Consider the following 17,011-nt stretch of genomic DNA (forward strand, 5'->3'; position numbering starts at 1 on the left):
GGTGGAGCCGGAGCGACAGAGGACTGAGGTGGAGCCGAGGGGATGAAGGAGCCTGACAGAGCCGGAGGGACGGAGGGATGAGGCGAAGCCAGAGGAGTGGAGTCCCAGGATGGTTGACGCCAGACCAAGGCGGAGCCGGAGGGACGAGGGAGCCTGGCAGAGTTTGTGGACTGCCGGGCCACGACGGAGAGGAGGGAGTTAGGAGCCATGGTGGAGCCGACGGGTCAACGGGCCGAGACTCCAGCCACAGCGACACTGGAGGATGGCAGTCCCGCGGGGCTCGCACCGCAATGGTGGGCTGAGGGCGAGCAGAGGGGCTGCCAGACGACAGCGGTGGAGGAGGCTGGAGCGGGTGGGAGGCCGGGCATTTTCGAGGAGCGGCCACAGGAGGGTGCTTTCTAGGAACAGGCACTAGAGGGCGCTTTCTAGGAGCGGGCACTGGAGGGCGCTCCTCTCCGCGCTCACACCGTCCGTGGCTTTCTCCCTCGTGGCAGGCGTTGTTGCCGGCTCACACACCTTGACTGACGTCACGGCCTCTGGCTCCACGGCGATCCTCAGCTCTGTCGCTCTCTCTAGTGATGGCTCGTCGGTCGCGGCGGGCTCTGGCTCTCCGTCAGCACTATTTTAAAAGAGACATTACAAATAACCCATGTCATTTACAGACCTCAATTTAAAACTCTTTGATTTCTTTGTGGTTTTTCTCTTAAATGGCTTTGACATTTTGAGGAGGCACAAAATATTTGACAAATGGAAACACTATTAATGAGGATTTGATGTGGTTTGCCTGTAGACAGACACTCCATTTAAAAGAGTCTTGCTCTTCACTTATCAGAATCCCTGAGATTACAACAGGACTTCACACACGGGGTGACCCAAAGTTCAATAAAAGATTTGTTATGGCTTGTCATTTTGAAAAGAAAATACTTTACTAAAACAAAAAAATATCAAAACTGAATTTGTGCTTATCATTCAGGACAATGTCCTTTTATAACCTATAATCTGAAGAACACTTATTGTAAACCTTTATGTTGTTCAGTTTACAGTACCGTTAAAAAGTTTGGAGTCAGTAGGATTTTTCATAATTTTGAAAGAAGTCATATCCTCACCAAATTTCTGTATTTGATCAAAAATACAGTAAAACAGTGATATTTTGAAATTATATTTACAATTTAAATAACTGTTTTCTATTTTAATATATTTTAAAATGTTTTTTTTTTATTCCCGAGATGGCAACGCTGAATTTTCAGCATCGTTACTCCAGTCTTCAGTGTTTCATGATCCTTCAGAAATCATTCTAATATGCTGATTGTTACAGTGACTACTGTGTAGGAGCGAAGGAGCACGGAGATCAAGGAGAGTCACGAATAACAGTCTTTAATGATCCAAACAGGGGGTAACACAGGGCAGGCAGGAACACACACGTAGCATCAACGTTAACACCGGACAAAGGAAACATGGGACAGACAACACTTTAAATACAGGGCTAAACGAGGGGTAGTAGACGAGACACACCTGAACCAAATCATACAATCACACATGGGAGACAGAAACTGGGTCACGGAGAGCCCATGGGGAACAAAACACACTGACAGTCCAGGGATGTGACACTGATTTGCTGCTCAACAAACATTTCTTATTATTATGAATGTTAAAACAGTTCTGCTGCTGAAAGGTGCCATACTTGGGATGGAAACAGGGGACGGCAAAGGGCTGGCAGGAAGGTAGGCAGACAATCCTAATGGAGGGTCGGGCTGAGGACCGATAACCAGGAGAGGGCCGGCAGACAGAGTCCAGGGTGTTGACGACAGAGGGAGGAGACAGGAGGAGCCAGGGTGGACCCAATGGAGGGAGGAGACAGGAGGAACCAGGGTGGACCAGACGGAGGGAGGAGCCAGGGAGGAGACAGGAGGGACTTGGAGCAGGCGGGATGATACAGTCTTTAATAATCCACATGGAAGAAGGAACACACACGTAGGAACCGGGAATTGACGTTTAGACTCGACAAAGAAACATGGGGCAGACTACACTTTAAATACAAAACTTAACGAGGGAGTAAATGAGACACACCTGAATCACCTGGAAACAATGAACATAATCAAACATTGGAGAAACTGGGTCATGGGGAGCACATGACGGAGGGACGAGGCACAGCCGGAGGAGTGGAGTCCCGAGGCAGCGGATGGTCGACGACTGACCAAGGTGGAGCTGGAGGGACGAGGGAGCCCGGCGGAGCTGGTGGACTGACGGGCCACACAGTTTCTCGCCAGTATCCATTCCACAAAGGCGGCAAAATTCTCCCGAGGGCCATCTTCGGACGACGGCACTCTGCACGCAGTGTTTAGGCTGGCATCGTTGAATGCGCAGAGCGCGTCGTCCGGGTAGCTGATGTGATGAGCAATATCCAAGAACAGTGTGGTGTGGCCCTCGAGAGATCTCTCCCCCTGCTCCAGCAGGAGGAGGAGGTACTCAGGATGGAGGAAGGCGTCTAAGGGATCCATAGGGAACAACAGAAAACAAAACACTGAACAAAACGCGGAAAACAAACGGAGGGGAAACATGCAAATAAACTATTTTGTCGGTCCGGTGTTCTGTCACGGTGACTACTGTGTAGGAGCGAAGGAGCGCGGAGATGAAGGAGAGTCACTAATAACAGTCTTTAATGATCCAAAAAGGGGGTAACACACAGGGCAGGCAGGAACACACACGTAGCATCGATGTTAACACTGGACAAAGGAAACACGGGACAGACAACACTTTAAATACAGGGCTAAACGAGGGGTAGTAGACGAGACACACCTGAACCAAATCATACAATCACACATGGGAGACAGAAACTGGGTCACGGAGAGCCCATGGGGAACAAAACACACTGACAGTCCAGGGATGTGACACTGATTTGCTGCTCAACAAACATTTCTTATTATTATGAATGTTAAAACAGTTCTGCTGCTGAAAGGTGCCATAGAATGCATTGATACAATATTTTAAATTGTTCTCTGATATCTACATAGAAGGTATGTGGCTTAGTTAAGGGCAAAAAATCTCCAGAAACGGTTTTACATGTCCATTTACAACCCTAGGATTTGTCCCTAGAATGAAATGGTCTGTTTTCACCTTATTTGGAAGGGTCATGAATAATAATATTGAGCTCTGCTTTGATTGGCTTTTGTTTTCCGTGCCTTTCTGAATACAGACACCAATCCATCCCTGCACATGACATCCGCTGCACATGCATCCCGTTATGGAACATAACATTTATTTCCATGATCTGCCATTTTTGCTATTATCCTAGCTTATTTCTTCACAATACCTGCAGAACTTCTGATGATTCGGCTGTGCAGGTTCGGCTGGCGGCTGGCATAGACCATGGGCGGGGATATGCAAATATTGGGGGCGTAACTATTAGTGATCCCGACTGTAACGTCACAGTCTGTGTTATGTTCTGATTCGCCTATTTTTCAGTGGTCTTTTGCATGCACGAGATTTACATAAGAAGGAGGAAACAATGGTGTTTGAGGCTCACGGTATGTCATTTCCATGTACAGAACTGTTATTATTCAACTATGCCAAGGTAAATACAGTTTTCCATTCTATGGCACCTTTAATATTTTTGTGGAAACCATGATATATTTTTTTCAGCATTCTTTGAACAAGAACAGCCTGTATTTGAAATAGAAATATTGTGTATAAATATGAAAGTCTTTACTGTCGTGTTTCATCAATTTAATGCATCCTTGATGTATAAAAGTACCAATTTATAAAAAAAAATTTTTAAATCTTCCTAACCCAAAACTCTTAAAGGGTGGTGTACATAAAAATGTATTACATGTCTTACTTCACTGAAAAGTGAATTAATTTAAAATAAGCCATTCTCATGAACACAACCCAGTCTTGAAGAAACACATTTTGCCAACAATCCATTCATTTTCCACTTACCTTAGTAGGCATGGGCTTTAGGTAAGTGACTTCCACCTCTGTCCAAACATCTTTAGACCTCTCAGACACAGTCCAAATTTTCTCCTGAGCTATGTTTTTTTCATCATAGACATAGAGAGCCAGAGCATTATCTATTTTCATGAAGCCATGCAGGGCATAGTAGAACCTGAGGCAGTATTTATGGTTCCCTGGTAGGGACGGTCCAAAAAGACGACCCACATACCCTGGACGAGAGGTATAACGAGTGTTGGCCAGGAGAAAAGACCCTGTGAATGTAAAGACACAGATGTGACAGATTTATAAATCTTAAATAATCAGTGAAAGAAATGATTGTTTTATGAATGTTATCTTATTTGTAAAAAAATTTTCCTTTAGTTTTCCTCTTTTTATCATATGAAAGGAATAGTTCAACCAAAAATTAAAAGTTGCTGAAAATTTACTCATCCTCACGCCATCAAAGATGTAGATAAGTTTGTTTCTTCATCAAAACAGATTTGGAGAAATTTAGCATTGCGTCACTTGCTCACCAATGGATCCTCTGCAGTGAATGGGTGCCATCAGAATGAGAGTCCAAACAGCTGATAAAAACATCACAATAATCCACAAGTAATTCACACGACTCCAGTCCATCAACTAATGTCTTGTGAAGTGAAAAGCTGTGTGTTTGTAATAAACAAATCATTCAGGAGATTTAACTTTAAACCGTCACTTCTGGTCAAAATCCAACCAGTCCATGATCCATATTAATGCTTCCTCCAGTGAAATTGTGGATTCTTGTGATGTTTTTATCAGCTGTTTGGACTCTCATTCTGACGGCACCCATTCACACCAGGGGATCCATTGGTGAGCAAGTGATGTAATGCTAAATTTCTCCAAATCTGTTCTGAGGAAGAAACAAACTCACCTACATCTTGAATAAAATGAGTATATCTTGATTTTTGGGTGAGCTATTACTTTAATAGTTATTCACTATGAATACTGATCAATTAAAATTAAATATACATTAAGCAGGAAGTAGTAGGAATCTCACTCATTAAAACAGCTCCATAATTTGGAACTTTAATGAGTTAAATGCACATAAAAATATCATATATTTATGTGATGTAAATTTATGATGTTTAGATAAATTAGACTCTGTTTTTATAAATAGAGTCTAAAAGTATGATCAAAACATTACTTCATCAAGCTTGTACAATATATATTTTGTGTCAGATTGCACAAATTTGGTGAACTGATGAAAAGAACAGTCTCACTTCGCACCAGTGCCTGTAGTGTGATCACTGATGCGGTAAACATTTGGTTTCACAGAGACCCTGTTCCACACTGAACCTCCGGTCTGTTCCTGATAATACTGACACAGGCCCTCCTCAAAGTCACAGTTTGCCACAGAGGGATCAAACGCTGGCTCTGAAACATGAGTCACATGAAATTAACTCACATCATGAATATCTCCCACATAGGCAGACTTTCTGTAAAATGTATGTTAACTGCTGACTAAAGGGAATGTTGATGTGGTTGCTACATAACAGGACAACAACAAGAAAATTCCCCTTTAAACAGCACTTATGGGCTTTTTTGGGGTTGTTGTGTATAACGCCGAAGGTCCCTCTTAGAAAAATTACTTATTTTTGTCCCAAAGTATATTTTTGTCCACCCCTAAACAATGGATTGGATTGGAGCGTCAATGGATTGTAAACAGATCGCACAAAAACGTAGAAATGAGATTGTACAAATTAATATGAATTAGTGACAAATTTGCTAAAACATAAAATAGATACAAATTGCCATTGTGTTGCAAATTACCTCAAATCAGGATTTTGCAGCCTATAGAAAAAAAACACGTTTAAGATAGTGCTGTGGTGGTTTTTGTTGTCATTTGATGCTATGAGAGAAAATAAGAGGAGGAGGCTTTATCCCAATTGTACTCTAATTAATTGAACAGTACAGACATTTTGGTTCTTCACAGCTAAATAAGCATGGTAGAAAATGACTCAAGCAAGAAAAACAGAAGTACAGAATACAGCGTGCTTCCAGCATCCCATTATAAAAAGACATCTCTACAAAAGAGTTAACATGTTCACCAAGTTACAGTGACTGTTGAAATGAAACCATAAAACTTGCTAGTGGTTTTTGAGCTCTGTAAACAGCTGTATTGTGATGTTTTGGATAATGCAGTTGCATAAGGCGTGTTAGTGCTTATTATACAACAGAACTGCACTGACCTGTCTCTGTGTGGCAAAACTCTGGGGAGAAAGAAATGTCATCCAGAGCAACATAGCCACCACGAGGACTGTTGAACGCCACCTCAAACACCACCTAGCACACCAAACACACCAATTAATCTAAAATAGAGAACTGAAGTGCCCAACATGAGGGGAACAATAGTGCACAAATGATTCATTCATATTGAAAACTGAAAAGTTTCAAATGGATGTAGTTTGTAACTCAGCATAAAAGCAATACAAAAACACTATAAGGTTCAAAGGCATTAGTAACACTTCAGACAGAGAACTCATCAGCTGGAGGGAATCTCCAGACTCCACACACACACTCCTTCTCTCATTATTTACATTGTCTCCCAGAGTTGGCTGCTCACACTCAAACATGGCAGCCACAGCACTAGCTCTTCACTTTATGTTTGTTTATACTATTCCTACAGATGCAAAATAAACACTCTTTTCTCAGCAGAACATAGATTACGTTATGTATGGTCGAAAATATATCACTCTTTGAACTACATTTGGAAATTAACAAAAATATCACTTACAATTCTTACAGTTAATAATCAGAGCAGTTTTGATCAAATGTATAAGGTCAGTTTTCAATAGGACTATCCATACTTGATTTGGTTACAACAAATGACTACAGTTTTCTCTACTCGTTGAGGATTTTGCTAATTTGGACAAAACATGGCCTAATACGTCATTTCTCATTAACACAATAAATATAATACTTAATGTATTTAATATACACATATAGTATAATTTTACACACACACACACACACACACACATAGGAGGGGGGAAGGTTCTCAAAAGTGGTTCTCAAAGTATTGCAAGGTACATACATTGTTGACCACAGACATGAGAACCAATGAGGATTGTATGAAGTTTCTTTTTTTCAGATGGTTTTGTGTGTGTGTGTGTGTGTGTGTGTGTGTGTGTGTGCGCCAGATTCATGCGAGATTTTGAGCAAATAAAAATTTAGTTCTGATCATGATTTGATTCTGTTCTGATCTCGACTCAGTATTGATTCATTTGGTTATATATCAGTACTTAAAAAAATCTCTCAATTAAAGCTGTAAACTACAGGGAACCCTGTCAGCTGGCACATTACTAGAATGCAAAAGCTTAAAATTAACAACAGATTCCAAACTATTACATTGCTATTTATTTTTTGATATAATGAGTTGTATACAATCATTTAAATTGCACATAAGGCACACAAGTTTTTATATTTAATGATATAATTATGTTTCTACTCCAATTCTTTGTTGAAATTTAAACATTTAAACATTCAAAAATACATTAAATAAGACATCACTAAAAGGTTAAATAAAATGAATATGTAATATAATGCACATATGTTGCAAAACGTTCATCTCTAGTTATTTTTTTCTAGTTAATTAACGTGTTTATGGACATTAAATGGCTTTCCTGAGGTAAATGTAACCTTATGTGACGTTGTTTACAAGCTTTTATATTTATGACTCTTTTGCGTTTGAAACACTGATTGAGCATTTACAACCAATATGATACATTTGATTAAGTTTTACTGTTTCTTTCAAAATACCTCCTGATGTTTATTCATGTTTATTTTGTGCTGTAACTAGTAGTGAAGAAGAATTGTTATAGCGATCTGTCATGCCACATTAAAGAGTCAAAGCAACATTGTTGTTTGAATTTAGTGATAAAATTGACCGAATTTGAAACCCTAGACTTTGTTTCTTATCAAAAGTAACAAAGCACAAAGCTTGTTGAGATTATTGGATGAGCGGCACGCAACAAATGCTGAGATCAATAATACATACATTGTACCCCAAGTATAAAAGAGAGGACTTACCTAGACAGTATCCAGGGATGATGTGTATTTCAAAAAGTGCAACGCTATTTCCCATTGCTCTGCTGGGTTTAGCCTCAAATAATAGCTGAATGTCAAGAGGTAATAAACAAAGAGAAGTTAAACTGTTTGGGCTGTAACATAGTTAAATATGCACGAACTGCCATCTGTTCAGCTGACAGAAACATTTATTTTAATATCTAAAGCCTAGAAAACTACCTATATAACTCATGCTCACTCTCTTTCAGTGACTCTCTAAATCAAACACAGCTTCAGTTTTACACACAGTCTACTTTTAGAGTAAATATAATATCAGAAGGTTTACATCATACACCTCAAGTCAAAACTAGCATAATGGATTTACTTTCTTTCCTATCATAATTCACAACATTTGTTATTAAACAAAGTCAATCTCTATTCCTTTGTTTGCAAAGGCCAATTATTACTCTCAGTCTGACTTTCCAAATGTAATTCCCAGAAACACAGCATTACTATAAGTGTAGTAAAATAGCACAATTGCTTGTCTGATCAAGGGAGAGGCATATCCACTGTAGTGTTTATAAAGGGCTCTTTTAAGCTAACAGTCATCTAGCAAACTATGAATAGTCTTGACTACATTATATCACATACACAACCCCCTTGTTTTCCCACTTTGCATTTAAACACAGAAGTGACTGTGCCATGTCAGGCAGATACCTGGTAAGCCCCGGTCATATTACGGAGGTCCACGCTGGCAATGAGCCAACTGTCTGAGGGTTTCTCCGCAGTCCATAACGTGTAGTCAAAGTTCTCACCCTCGGGTCGTAAGTGCAGTTGAAGAGAGCCTGAGCCTGAGATCTGATAGACCAACCGCACACAGCTCCAGTCTCTGAGCTCCAGCTCCGGGCTGACCAGGACATACTTTTTGTTCTCACCAAAATATGAGGAATCTGCTGTAATGAAGCGGCCTGAAAGAATCAGAAGAGGCATAATTTCAATACTGGTGAGAACATTTGTGCAGAAATACAAATGCATTATGTCATAAGTTTAAGAACAGCACAAAAACACTTAAAATAAATGTATGGTTTATGATTGTTTAAACATTCAGTTCTGTTATTTTCATTGTAAATGGTCGACTGTTTCACCATTTTAAACTGTGTCAAAAAACAGGTGTGATCTGTGTCAGGTTCTCCAAAATGAAGGGCAATGCAATCACAGCAAACAAAGACTCATGGGAGACTCAAGTGTTAATTTAACAGTCCATTTAATCTTCTGACTTTACCAGAGTGACTGTTTAGAGCACAGAAATAGGTTAGGTTCACATTTAAACAGTTTATTAAAGAAGAAATATCAGCTGTCAGACATAAAGTAATCATATATGTTGTGAACGTATCCAATTTCCTCTTGTTTAATATGCATCAAACCTCGACATGATGTAAGAGTGTGCTTGCTGCCTTTAGCTTCACTGATCTCTGATAGCTCCAGATGTTCTCATGATGATTCATTCCAGGTGCCAGATGAAAATGATCCCTTTTTTCTTCTCTCTTCATGACCTCTTGTAAAAACACACTCATTTTCTACACTTTGGTTTGGCCCTCTTTTGAGATCTCATATATTTAGTCCATGAGCGAATACCAGTCGTTAATATCCCACCTCTCTGGCCACAACATCAGCTTCTGAGGTAGGTGAAGTCGCGTCTTTGGTAAGGTCTATTGACTTTAGTCCCCATTTTGTGGAATGATTCACAATTACCACAAAGCAGAGTGTTAACAACACCCACCCTCATTGTATTAGCATAGTCACAAGTTCAACATACAGTTAAACATTCAAAACTAGCATAGGGCAACATACTTCACAACCACAATATAACTAAAGGGAGGAAGAGCTGACGTCAATGACCTACATGGATTATAACACACCGTAAAAAGGTTCCAGGAAACTCAGCATGTTTCTGTAACTACAGTAGCAAAGCCTTTTAAAGTTAATTCATTAACAATATGGTCTCAAATGTGCAAAACTTTGTTTCCAGTTAAATAGATGAGTAGTTTAAAATATTCGTTCCGACACACAGCAGCCTGAGTTTGTATCCCGATTCGTGGTCCCTTCCGATCCCTTTCTCTCTCCCATTTTGCTTCATGTCCACTCTCCAACAGCCCTGTCTAAGTAAGGCCAAAAGGTAAAAAAATAAATCTAAATTTATAAAAAATAAAAATAAAATAAAAATTAGTATGCTTTGGGATTACCCTAGAATTTCTGGGGGAAAAAACAAAGTTTGGGCACATTATATAGGTTATATTCCATAATATGAAATTATTACAGATCAATAAACAAGCAATGTAGTGATAGCATTTTAGTGGTAATAATAAGGGGTAATTATTCTGCACTAAATGTCTTTTTCAACATGAGAAAGGCATTTAGCGCAGAAATGAATCAAGAATAAAGTGCAGTTCTCACTATACTCTCACAACTCACTGCAGCAGCTGTTATTCAGTGAGTGTGAAGGAGATCTGGCTGGAAGTAGCCTATTTACTTCTGAGGCTTCATAGGAAGGGTTAAATGTTGAGGTGAACTCTGTGAATTTCTGCTGTACATCTCCAAAGGTCTAAAATGATTTCTACAGCTGTCTGAAAATGGCTGGAGAAACAAGGTCACCAGATCTCCGCTCTTTCTCATCATTTCTCACCTCTTTATCTCAACTCCTTCTGTACATGTTTTCTTACATAATTTTTGGCTGCATGTACATGTAATAAATAAATACAGTGAATAAATGTATTATGAATTATAAACAATGTTATAATCATATAGAGAGTGGGCACATTTGATAAACAGTAACATACATGTTTGCCAAATGTATGAATTCATTCATTAAACATTTAGTAAAGTGCTTCCTTTTTCCTTGAACTAAGACGTCTGCCTCTGCTGTGTTTCCACTACAAAATCTATGTTGTCCAGGAAACCAAACAGAAACACAAATGTGTTGCCCAGTCTGGTTTTATTGACCTGCGGGGGAAAAACTCACTTCACAAGCAAAAGGTTGAGACAGCTGTCAACCAGCCAACTGCCCGACGTATGTTCATTGGATAATACTTCCTTCATCATACTTCGCTTAACAGTCATTCAAAAGCATCTCCTCTGTTTTCCCCACAGCAACTGAACCCATCCAGTGGTTCACCAACCATCATAGTTTTTGGCAAAGGACAGAAACAAAAGTTAAGCAATGATAACAAAACCTATTTTTAGAACAGAGCACAGACAGTTACAGAAAGTGCTCACTGTGCTGAATGCAATATTAATGTAAATTCAAAAGACAAGAAATATACAAGACAAAAATTACTAGCATGAAAGCCGTCAGCAGTTACAGAGCGCATGATCTTTGAAACATCTCTGGCCAGTGTGCATTCATACAGGCCAATTAATAATCTATGACAACCCTTAGCAGTTGTGTCTTGTCAGAATAAGACCAACAGAGATCGGATAAAGTCCTGTTATGTAAAGCTGGCTTACTCAATGAAGTGCAGATGTGCAACCATTAAGCCTTAAACACTTAAGAAAGTAGGGCAGCAATTTTATATGCCCTGCATATAAAATTATGCATTTAAATACATTCACAGGTGCTCAATATCAAGGTTGTATGCTATTCAGAATTGAATTGAGAATGTCTTAAATGTCTTTAAAGATGTAATGATAAATAGTTAAATATTATTATGCATCGTGGCCGCTTGTTTGTGAACCGGGGAGAGAGTGCTCAGAGTCGTGTATCTCGGTAGGTTGTGTAACTTTCTTAGTTTTGCACCTAGTTTACATCTTACTCCCCTTTTATATATATGATGTAGATTACTTAGTTCGCTAGTTTAATTATTTTAGGGAGTTTTCAAAACTATTCTATTCAGGAGCACTAGCTCTATGATGCCAACTTGTCGATGTCCAACCCGGAAGTCCCGGCAGTGGTATTTCATACATAATACTGACACCTATTGCGACAATGTGTATTAAGTTTCATGTGAATCAAAACAGCCATCTAGGAGGAGTTAGAAAAAACATTGGGTTTTTAAGAAAATTCAAAATAGCAAAATCAGAGGGATTCTTATAGGACTTAAATTTTAAAAAATGACACAAAATGTATTCACCCTCATGTCGATGTTTTTCCAGACCCATAAGACTTTGGTTTTAGTTATTTTTAATGAGACCTGACATGTTTCTGCTCTTCCAATGAAATTCTGCTTCATATGATGTACAGATGAAATATAGGCTTTTATTTATTGTTAAACAATGATCGACACAACTACATAGAGCACATCACATTTAGTAAACACAAAATTAAAGGGATAGTTCACCCAAAAAATAAAGGCCTTCTGAAGTGAAGCAATGCGTTTTTGTAAGAAAAATATCCATATTTAAAACTTTATAAAACTGTAATCTCTAGCTTCTGCTAACTGTCGTACACGCATTCACGAGAGACTGGCGTCCATCGGCTGACGTTTCTTTTCAAATCCTCATTTTGTACTTCTAATTCGTGACCAGTGTTTTGTTTTGCTCTCTCCTCTGCGCTTCTGCATTCGTCACTTCTCACTGGAGCTTACGCTTTGCCTACGTCCTACGTCATCTGCTGGAACGCGAAGCAAGAGATTACGGTTTATAAAATTTTAAATACATATTTTTCTTACACAAACACATTGCTTCACTTCAGAAGGTCTTTTTTAACCCCCTGGAGTCATGTGGAGTACTTTTTATGATAGATGGATGCACTTCATTGGACTTCTATTGGACTATTGAATCTCAACCACCATTCACTGTCATTTTAAACCTTGGAAGAGCCAGGACATTTTTCAATATAACTCAGATTGGATTCATCTCAAAGAAGAAAGTGATGGCTTGAGGGTGAGTAAATCATGGGGCAATTTTCATTTTTGGGTAAACTATCCCTTTAAATCTCTTCATCATATAAAGCGATCCAACTGTATCTCTTCATATGTCTTGGATTATACAGCTCGATTTATAGGGTTTTCTATTATGGCACTTTTATTACCTATTTGGATCTTCTAAATTTTGGTTACCAGAACTTTTAGGGACAGAAATGCCTCAGGTTTCTTTAAAATATCTCAATTGTGTTTCGAAGATTAACCAAACTCTTATGGGCTTGGAACGACATGAGGGTAAGTAAATGATGACAGAACCAAAAATTCAGGGTAAACTATCTCTTTAAGGATTCAGAAGGAAAAATAATTTTGCCTCTAGCCCTTATGGTTCGTTAGTTATGAACTAAAACGCAAATGTAGACTATTATAGCGCCACCTAGTGTATAGGGGGTGCATGTGTAGTGCGGGGAATATATTTTGGAACCGTGCCACCAATTAACTCAATTGGTGGCACGGTTCCAAAATATATTCCCCGCACTACACATGCACCCCCTATACACTAGGTGGCGCTATAATAGTCTACATTTGCGTTTTAGTTCATAACTAACGAACCATAAGGGCTAGAGGCAAAATTATTTTTCCTTCTGAATCCTTAAAGAGATAGTTTACCCTGAATTTTTGGTTCTGTCATCATTTACTTACCCTCATGTCGTTCCAAGCCCATAAGAGTTTGGTTAATCTTCGAAACACAATTGAGATATTTTAAAGAAACCTGAGGCATTTCTGTCCCTAAAAGTTCTGGTAACCAAAATTTAGAAGATCCAAATAGGTAATAAAAGTGCCATAATAGAAAACCCTATAAATCGAGCTGTATAATCCAAGACATATGAAGAGATACAGTTGGATCGCTTTATATGATGAAGAGATTTAAAGGGATAGTTTACCCAAAAATGAAAATTGCCCCATGATTTACTCACCCTCAAGCCATCACTTTCTTCTTTGAGATGAATCCAATCTGAGTTATATTGAAAAATGTCCTGGCTCTTCCAAGGTTTAAAATGACAGTGAATGGTGGTTGAGATTCAATAGTCCAATAGAAGTCCAATGAAGTGCATCCATCTATCATAAAAAGTACTCCACATGACTCCAGGGGGTTAAAAAAGACCTTCTGAAGTGAAGCAATGTGTTTGTGTAAGAAAAATATGTATTTAAAATTTTATAAACCGTAATCTCTTGCTTCGCGTTCCAGCAGATGACGTAGGACGTAGGCAAAGCGTAAGCTCCAGTGAGAAGTGACGAATGCAGAAGCGCAGAGGAGAGAGCAAAACAAAACACTGGTCACGAATTAGAAGTACAAAATGAGGATTTGAAAAGAAAATGTCAGAGGATTTCGGTATAAGCCAAAAGGAGACTGGTTTTCCTTTGCTGTAAACCAAACTTGGTTCTCGCAAGCCTAGCATATTCTCACCGGAGCTTATGCTACTCCTACATCCAATGTCATCCGCTAGAATGCCATTCTCTCGTGAATGTGCGTATGACAGTTAGCGGAAGCTAGAGATTACGGTTTATAAAGTTTTATATATGGATATTTCTCACAAAAATTCTTTGAGCCATGTGGAATACTTTTTATAATGGATTTATGCTCTTTTATTAGACTTCAAAATCTTAAGCCCCATTCACTGCCATTATAAAGCTTGGAAGAGCCAGGACATTTTTTAATATAACTCTCCATATACACCTAGGGGTAATTTGCATTTTTGGGTGAACTATCCCTTTAAATCTTTATAACTATTCTACATAAGAAATAAAAATTTCTCGTTCGCCATCTTGTATTTCTTCTTTCATCAAGCCTCGTGGCAGTGCATTTGAGGGTGAGTAAATCATGGGGCAATTTTCATTTTTGGGTAAACTATCCCTTTAAATCTCTTCATCATATAAAGCGATCCAACTGTATCTCTTCATATGTCTTGGATTATACAGCTCGATTTATAGGGTTTTCTATTATGGCACTTTTATTACCTATTTGGATCTTCTAAATTTTGGTTACCAGAACTTTTAGGGACAGAAATGCCTCAGGTTTCTTTAAAATATCTCAATTGTGTTTCGAAGATTAACCAAACTCTTATGGGCTTGGAACGACATGAGGGTAAGTAAATGATGACAGAACCAAAAATTCAGGGTAAACTATCTCTTTAAGGATTCAGAAGGAAAAATAATTTTGCCTCTAGCCCTTATGGTTCGTTAGTTATGAACTAAAACGCAAATGTAGACTATTATAGCGCCACCTAGTGTATAGGGGGTGCATGTGTAGTGCGGGGAATATATTTTGGAACCGTGCCACCAATTAACTCAATTGGTGGCACGGTTCCAAAATATACAATAAAATAGACTACAACTGACGCTCTCTGACAACCAGACACTTTTAGGGCAGAAAAAGAATAACTAGCAAAACAGTACTACAAATAAAGGTGCCTGAAGCCCTAAATAATAAGAACGTTTCTCATACCTTCCGCGTTGATGGTCCAGGCAGCAAAAGTGGGATCAGACGTGTATCCGCAGCTGTCTGTCTCAAAACTGCAAGAGCCCCGCAAAAGCTGCGTCTGAGCCCGCGCTAGAAGTGCGACTGCTGAGGATGACATAACGCCAGAAAAACACTACACCTTAGCGAGACTAAGAATTAGGGATGCACCGATACCGATACTGGTATCGGTATCGGGCCCGATACTGGTCTCCTGTACTCATACTCGTACTCGTTAAAATGCCCCGATACCAAACGCCGATACCACACAGCATGTGATAAGCGCCGTATTCAAACAAAGAAACACCAACAACAGAACAACAGACAGCAGAATGGAGTTAAGGATGTCTACTACGAAGTATATGTATGCAATGAATATAACGTTAAACATTCAGTATTAACGCAAACACTACACCTTAGCGAGACTAAGAATATTTAAGTACTCTGTTAGTGGGCATAAATGTGGGGAAAAGTCCATTCAGCAACGAATAAGTCTACGTTGATGCAAGGATGCAATAAATTAAACTTGCACAAATGCAAAGAAGCATGCAAACGAACTAAACAAAATGGAAAAAGTGATGACCTACCCAGAAGGCTTGAGAAGTGAAGCACACTCATGGCTGAAGTTGCAGGGATGCTGAAGTGGAAGAGTGAAGTTTCTCTAACGCAAATTGCGTACGGCAGCTCTGCGACCGCTGACTCTGGCAGTGCTGAACAGACAGTGGGAGGAGGGAGTGGTTGTTGGGGTTTCTATTTCAGAACAGGCAATGGATCTCCCTTAGGTAAGGAGTTTGCTGCTGTGTAAACGTCTGCAGAAATGACATACTTCTTGCTCATCGCAGACAGAAGACTTAATTATCACAGCTTTGATGGCATTAAATCTCTCAAATAGTAGAGATCATTGATTAAATTATGTTTAACAACAGAGTGACTTCTTAATTGTATGTTTAATAACTGCAGGTTTACTTAGTAAATGTTAGTGACATTAGGCATGGTGGTAACTGGTAAATTAATGGAAGAGTTAGTTTTTCTTATGTCAGTTTTAAAAACAACTTCAATGAATAATGCTCAGTTTTTTTCAAATATGTTAGTGAATGTTTATTGCTTAAACAGTGTTTAATTTTACAGCATGTATGTACATTTCAATTGTTATAAATGATCTGTCACTACTAGGGGAGCGCGGGGCACAAAGTAACGCGGGGTAAGTTGTAACACACGTAGCTAGCATAACCAAATTTTCAGCATTTACTAGTTACCATATCAACATTATATAGAGAAAAAAAGTGCACCAAAATTCAAAAGTTTTTTGAAGATATCGCTGAACATTTATTTTACCATGTTTAACTATCAAATCGGACGTTTACGAAGCGTTTGTGAATCCGGAGAAGAGTTTTCGAGAAGGTCCGTTTTACGCGCAAATTACTCAGAATTTACTCCTATATTTACGAATGTTTCATGAATAAGGCCCATTGTTTGGTTCCTGACATCTTGGCAAATTTAAAAGTGCTGGCAAATGAAAAAACGTAAATTCAATAAGATTGTTATTCACGTCGGCACTAATGATGTTAGACTTCGCCAGTCAGAGATCACTAAAAATAACATTAAAGAGGTGTGTGAACTTGCAAGTATGATGTCAGACACTGTAATATGCTCTGGTCCCCTC

The 17,011-nt window shown here is 39.0% G+C and overlaps 1 protein-coding gene across 1 annotated transcript in view; it reads right to left on the minus strand.

Moving 5' to 3' along the window:
• mamdc2a (MAM domain containing 2a) overlaps positions 1-16,033 on the minus strand; it is a 21,015-nt gene extending 4,982 nt beyond the window's left edge. The window contains exons 1-7 of the mRNA XM_016573288.1: positions 15,936-16,033; positions 15,337-15,456; positions 8,692-8,942; positions 7,967-8,083; positions 6,159-6,252; positions 5,197-5,343; positions 3,937-4,202 (exon numbers count right to left, since the gene is read on the minus strand). Of these exons, the coding sequence (XP_016428774.1) occupies positions 3,937-4,202; positions 5,197-5,343; positions 6,159-6,252; positions 7,967-8,083; positions 8,692-8,942; positions 15,337-15,456; positions 15,936-15,966 (1,026 nt within the window). The 5' untranslated portion in view covers positions 15,967-16,033. The remainder of the gene's footprint in view (positions 1-3,936; positions 4,203-5,196; positions 5,344-6,158; positions 6,253-7,966; positions 8,084-8,691; positions 8,943-15,336; positions 15,457-15,935) is intronic.
• Positions 16,034-17,011: the final 978 nt, after the last annotated feature.

Source organism: Sinocyclocheilus rhinocerous, unplaced genomic scaffold (assembly GCF_001515625.1).
Source record: "Sinocyclocheilus rhinocerous isolate Xijiao unplaced genomic scaffold, SAMN03320098_v1.1 scaffold1043, whole genome shotgun sequence".
Classification (NCBI taxonomy): Eukaryota; Metazoa; Chordata; class Actinopteri; order Cypriniformes; family Cyprinidae; genus Sinocyclocheilus; species Sinocyclocheilus rhinocerous.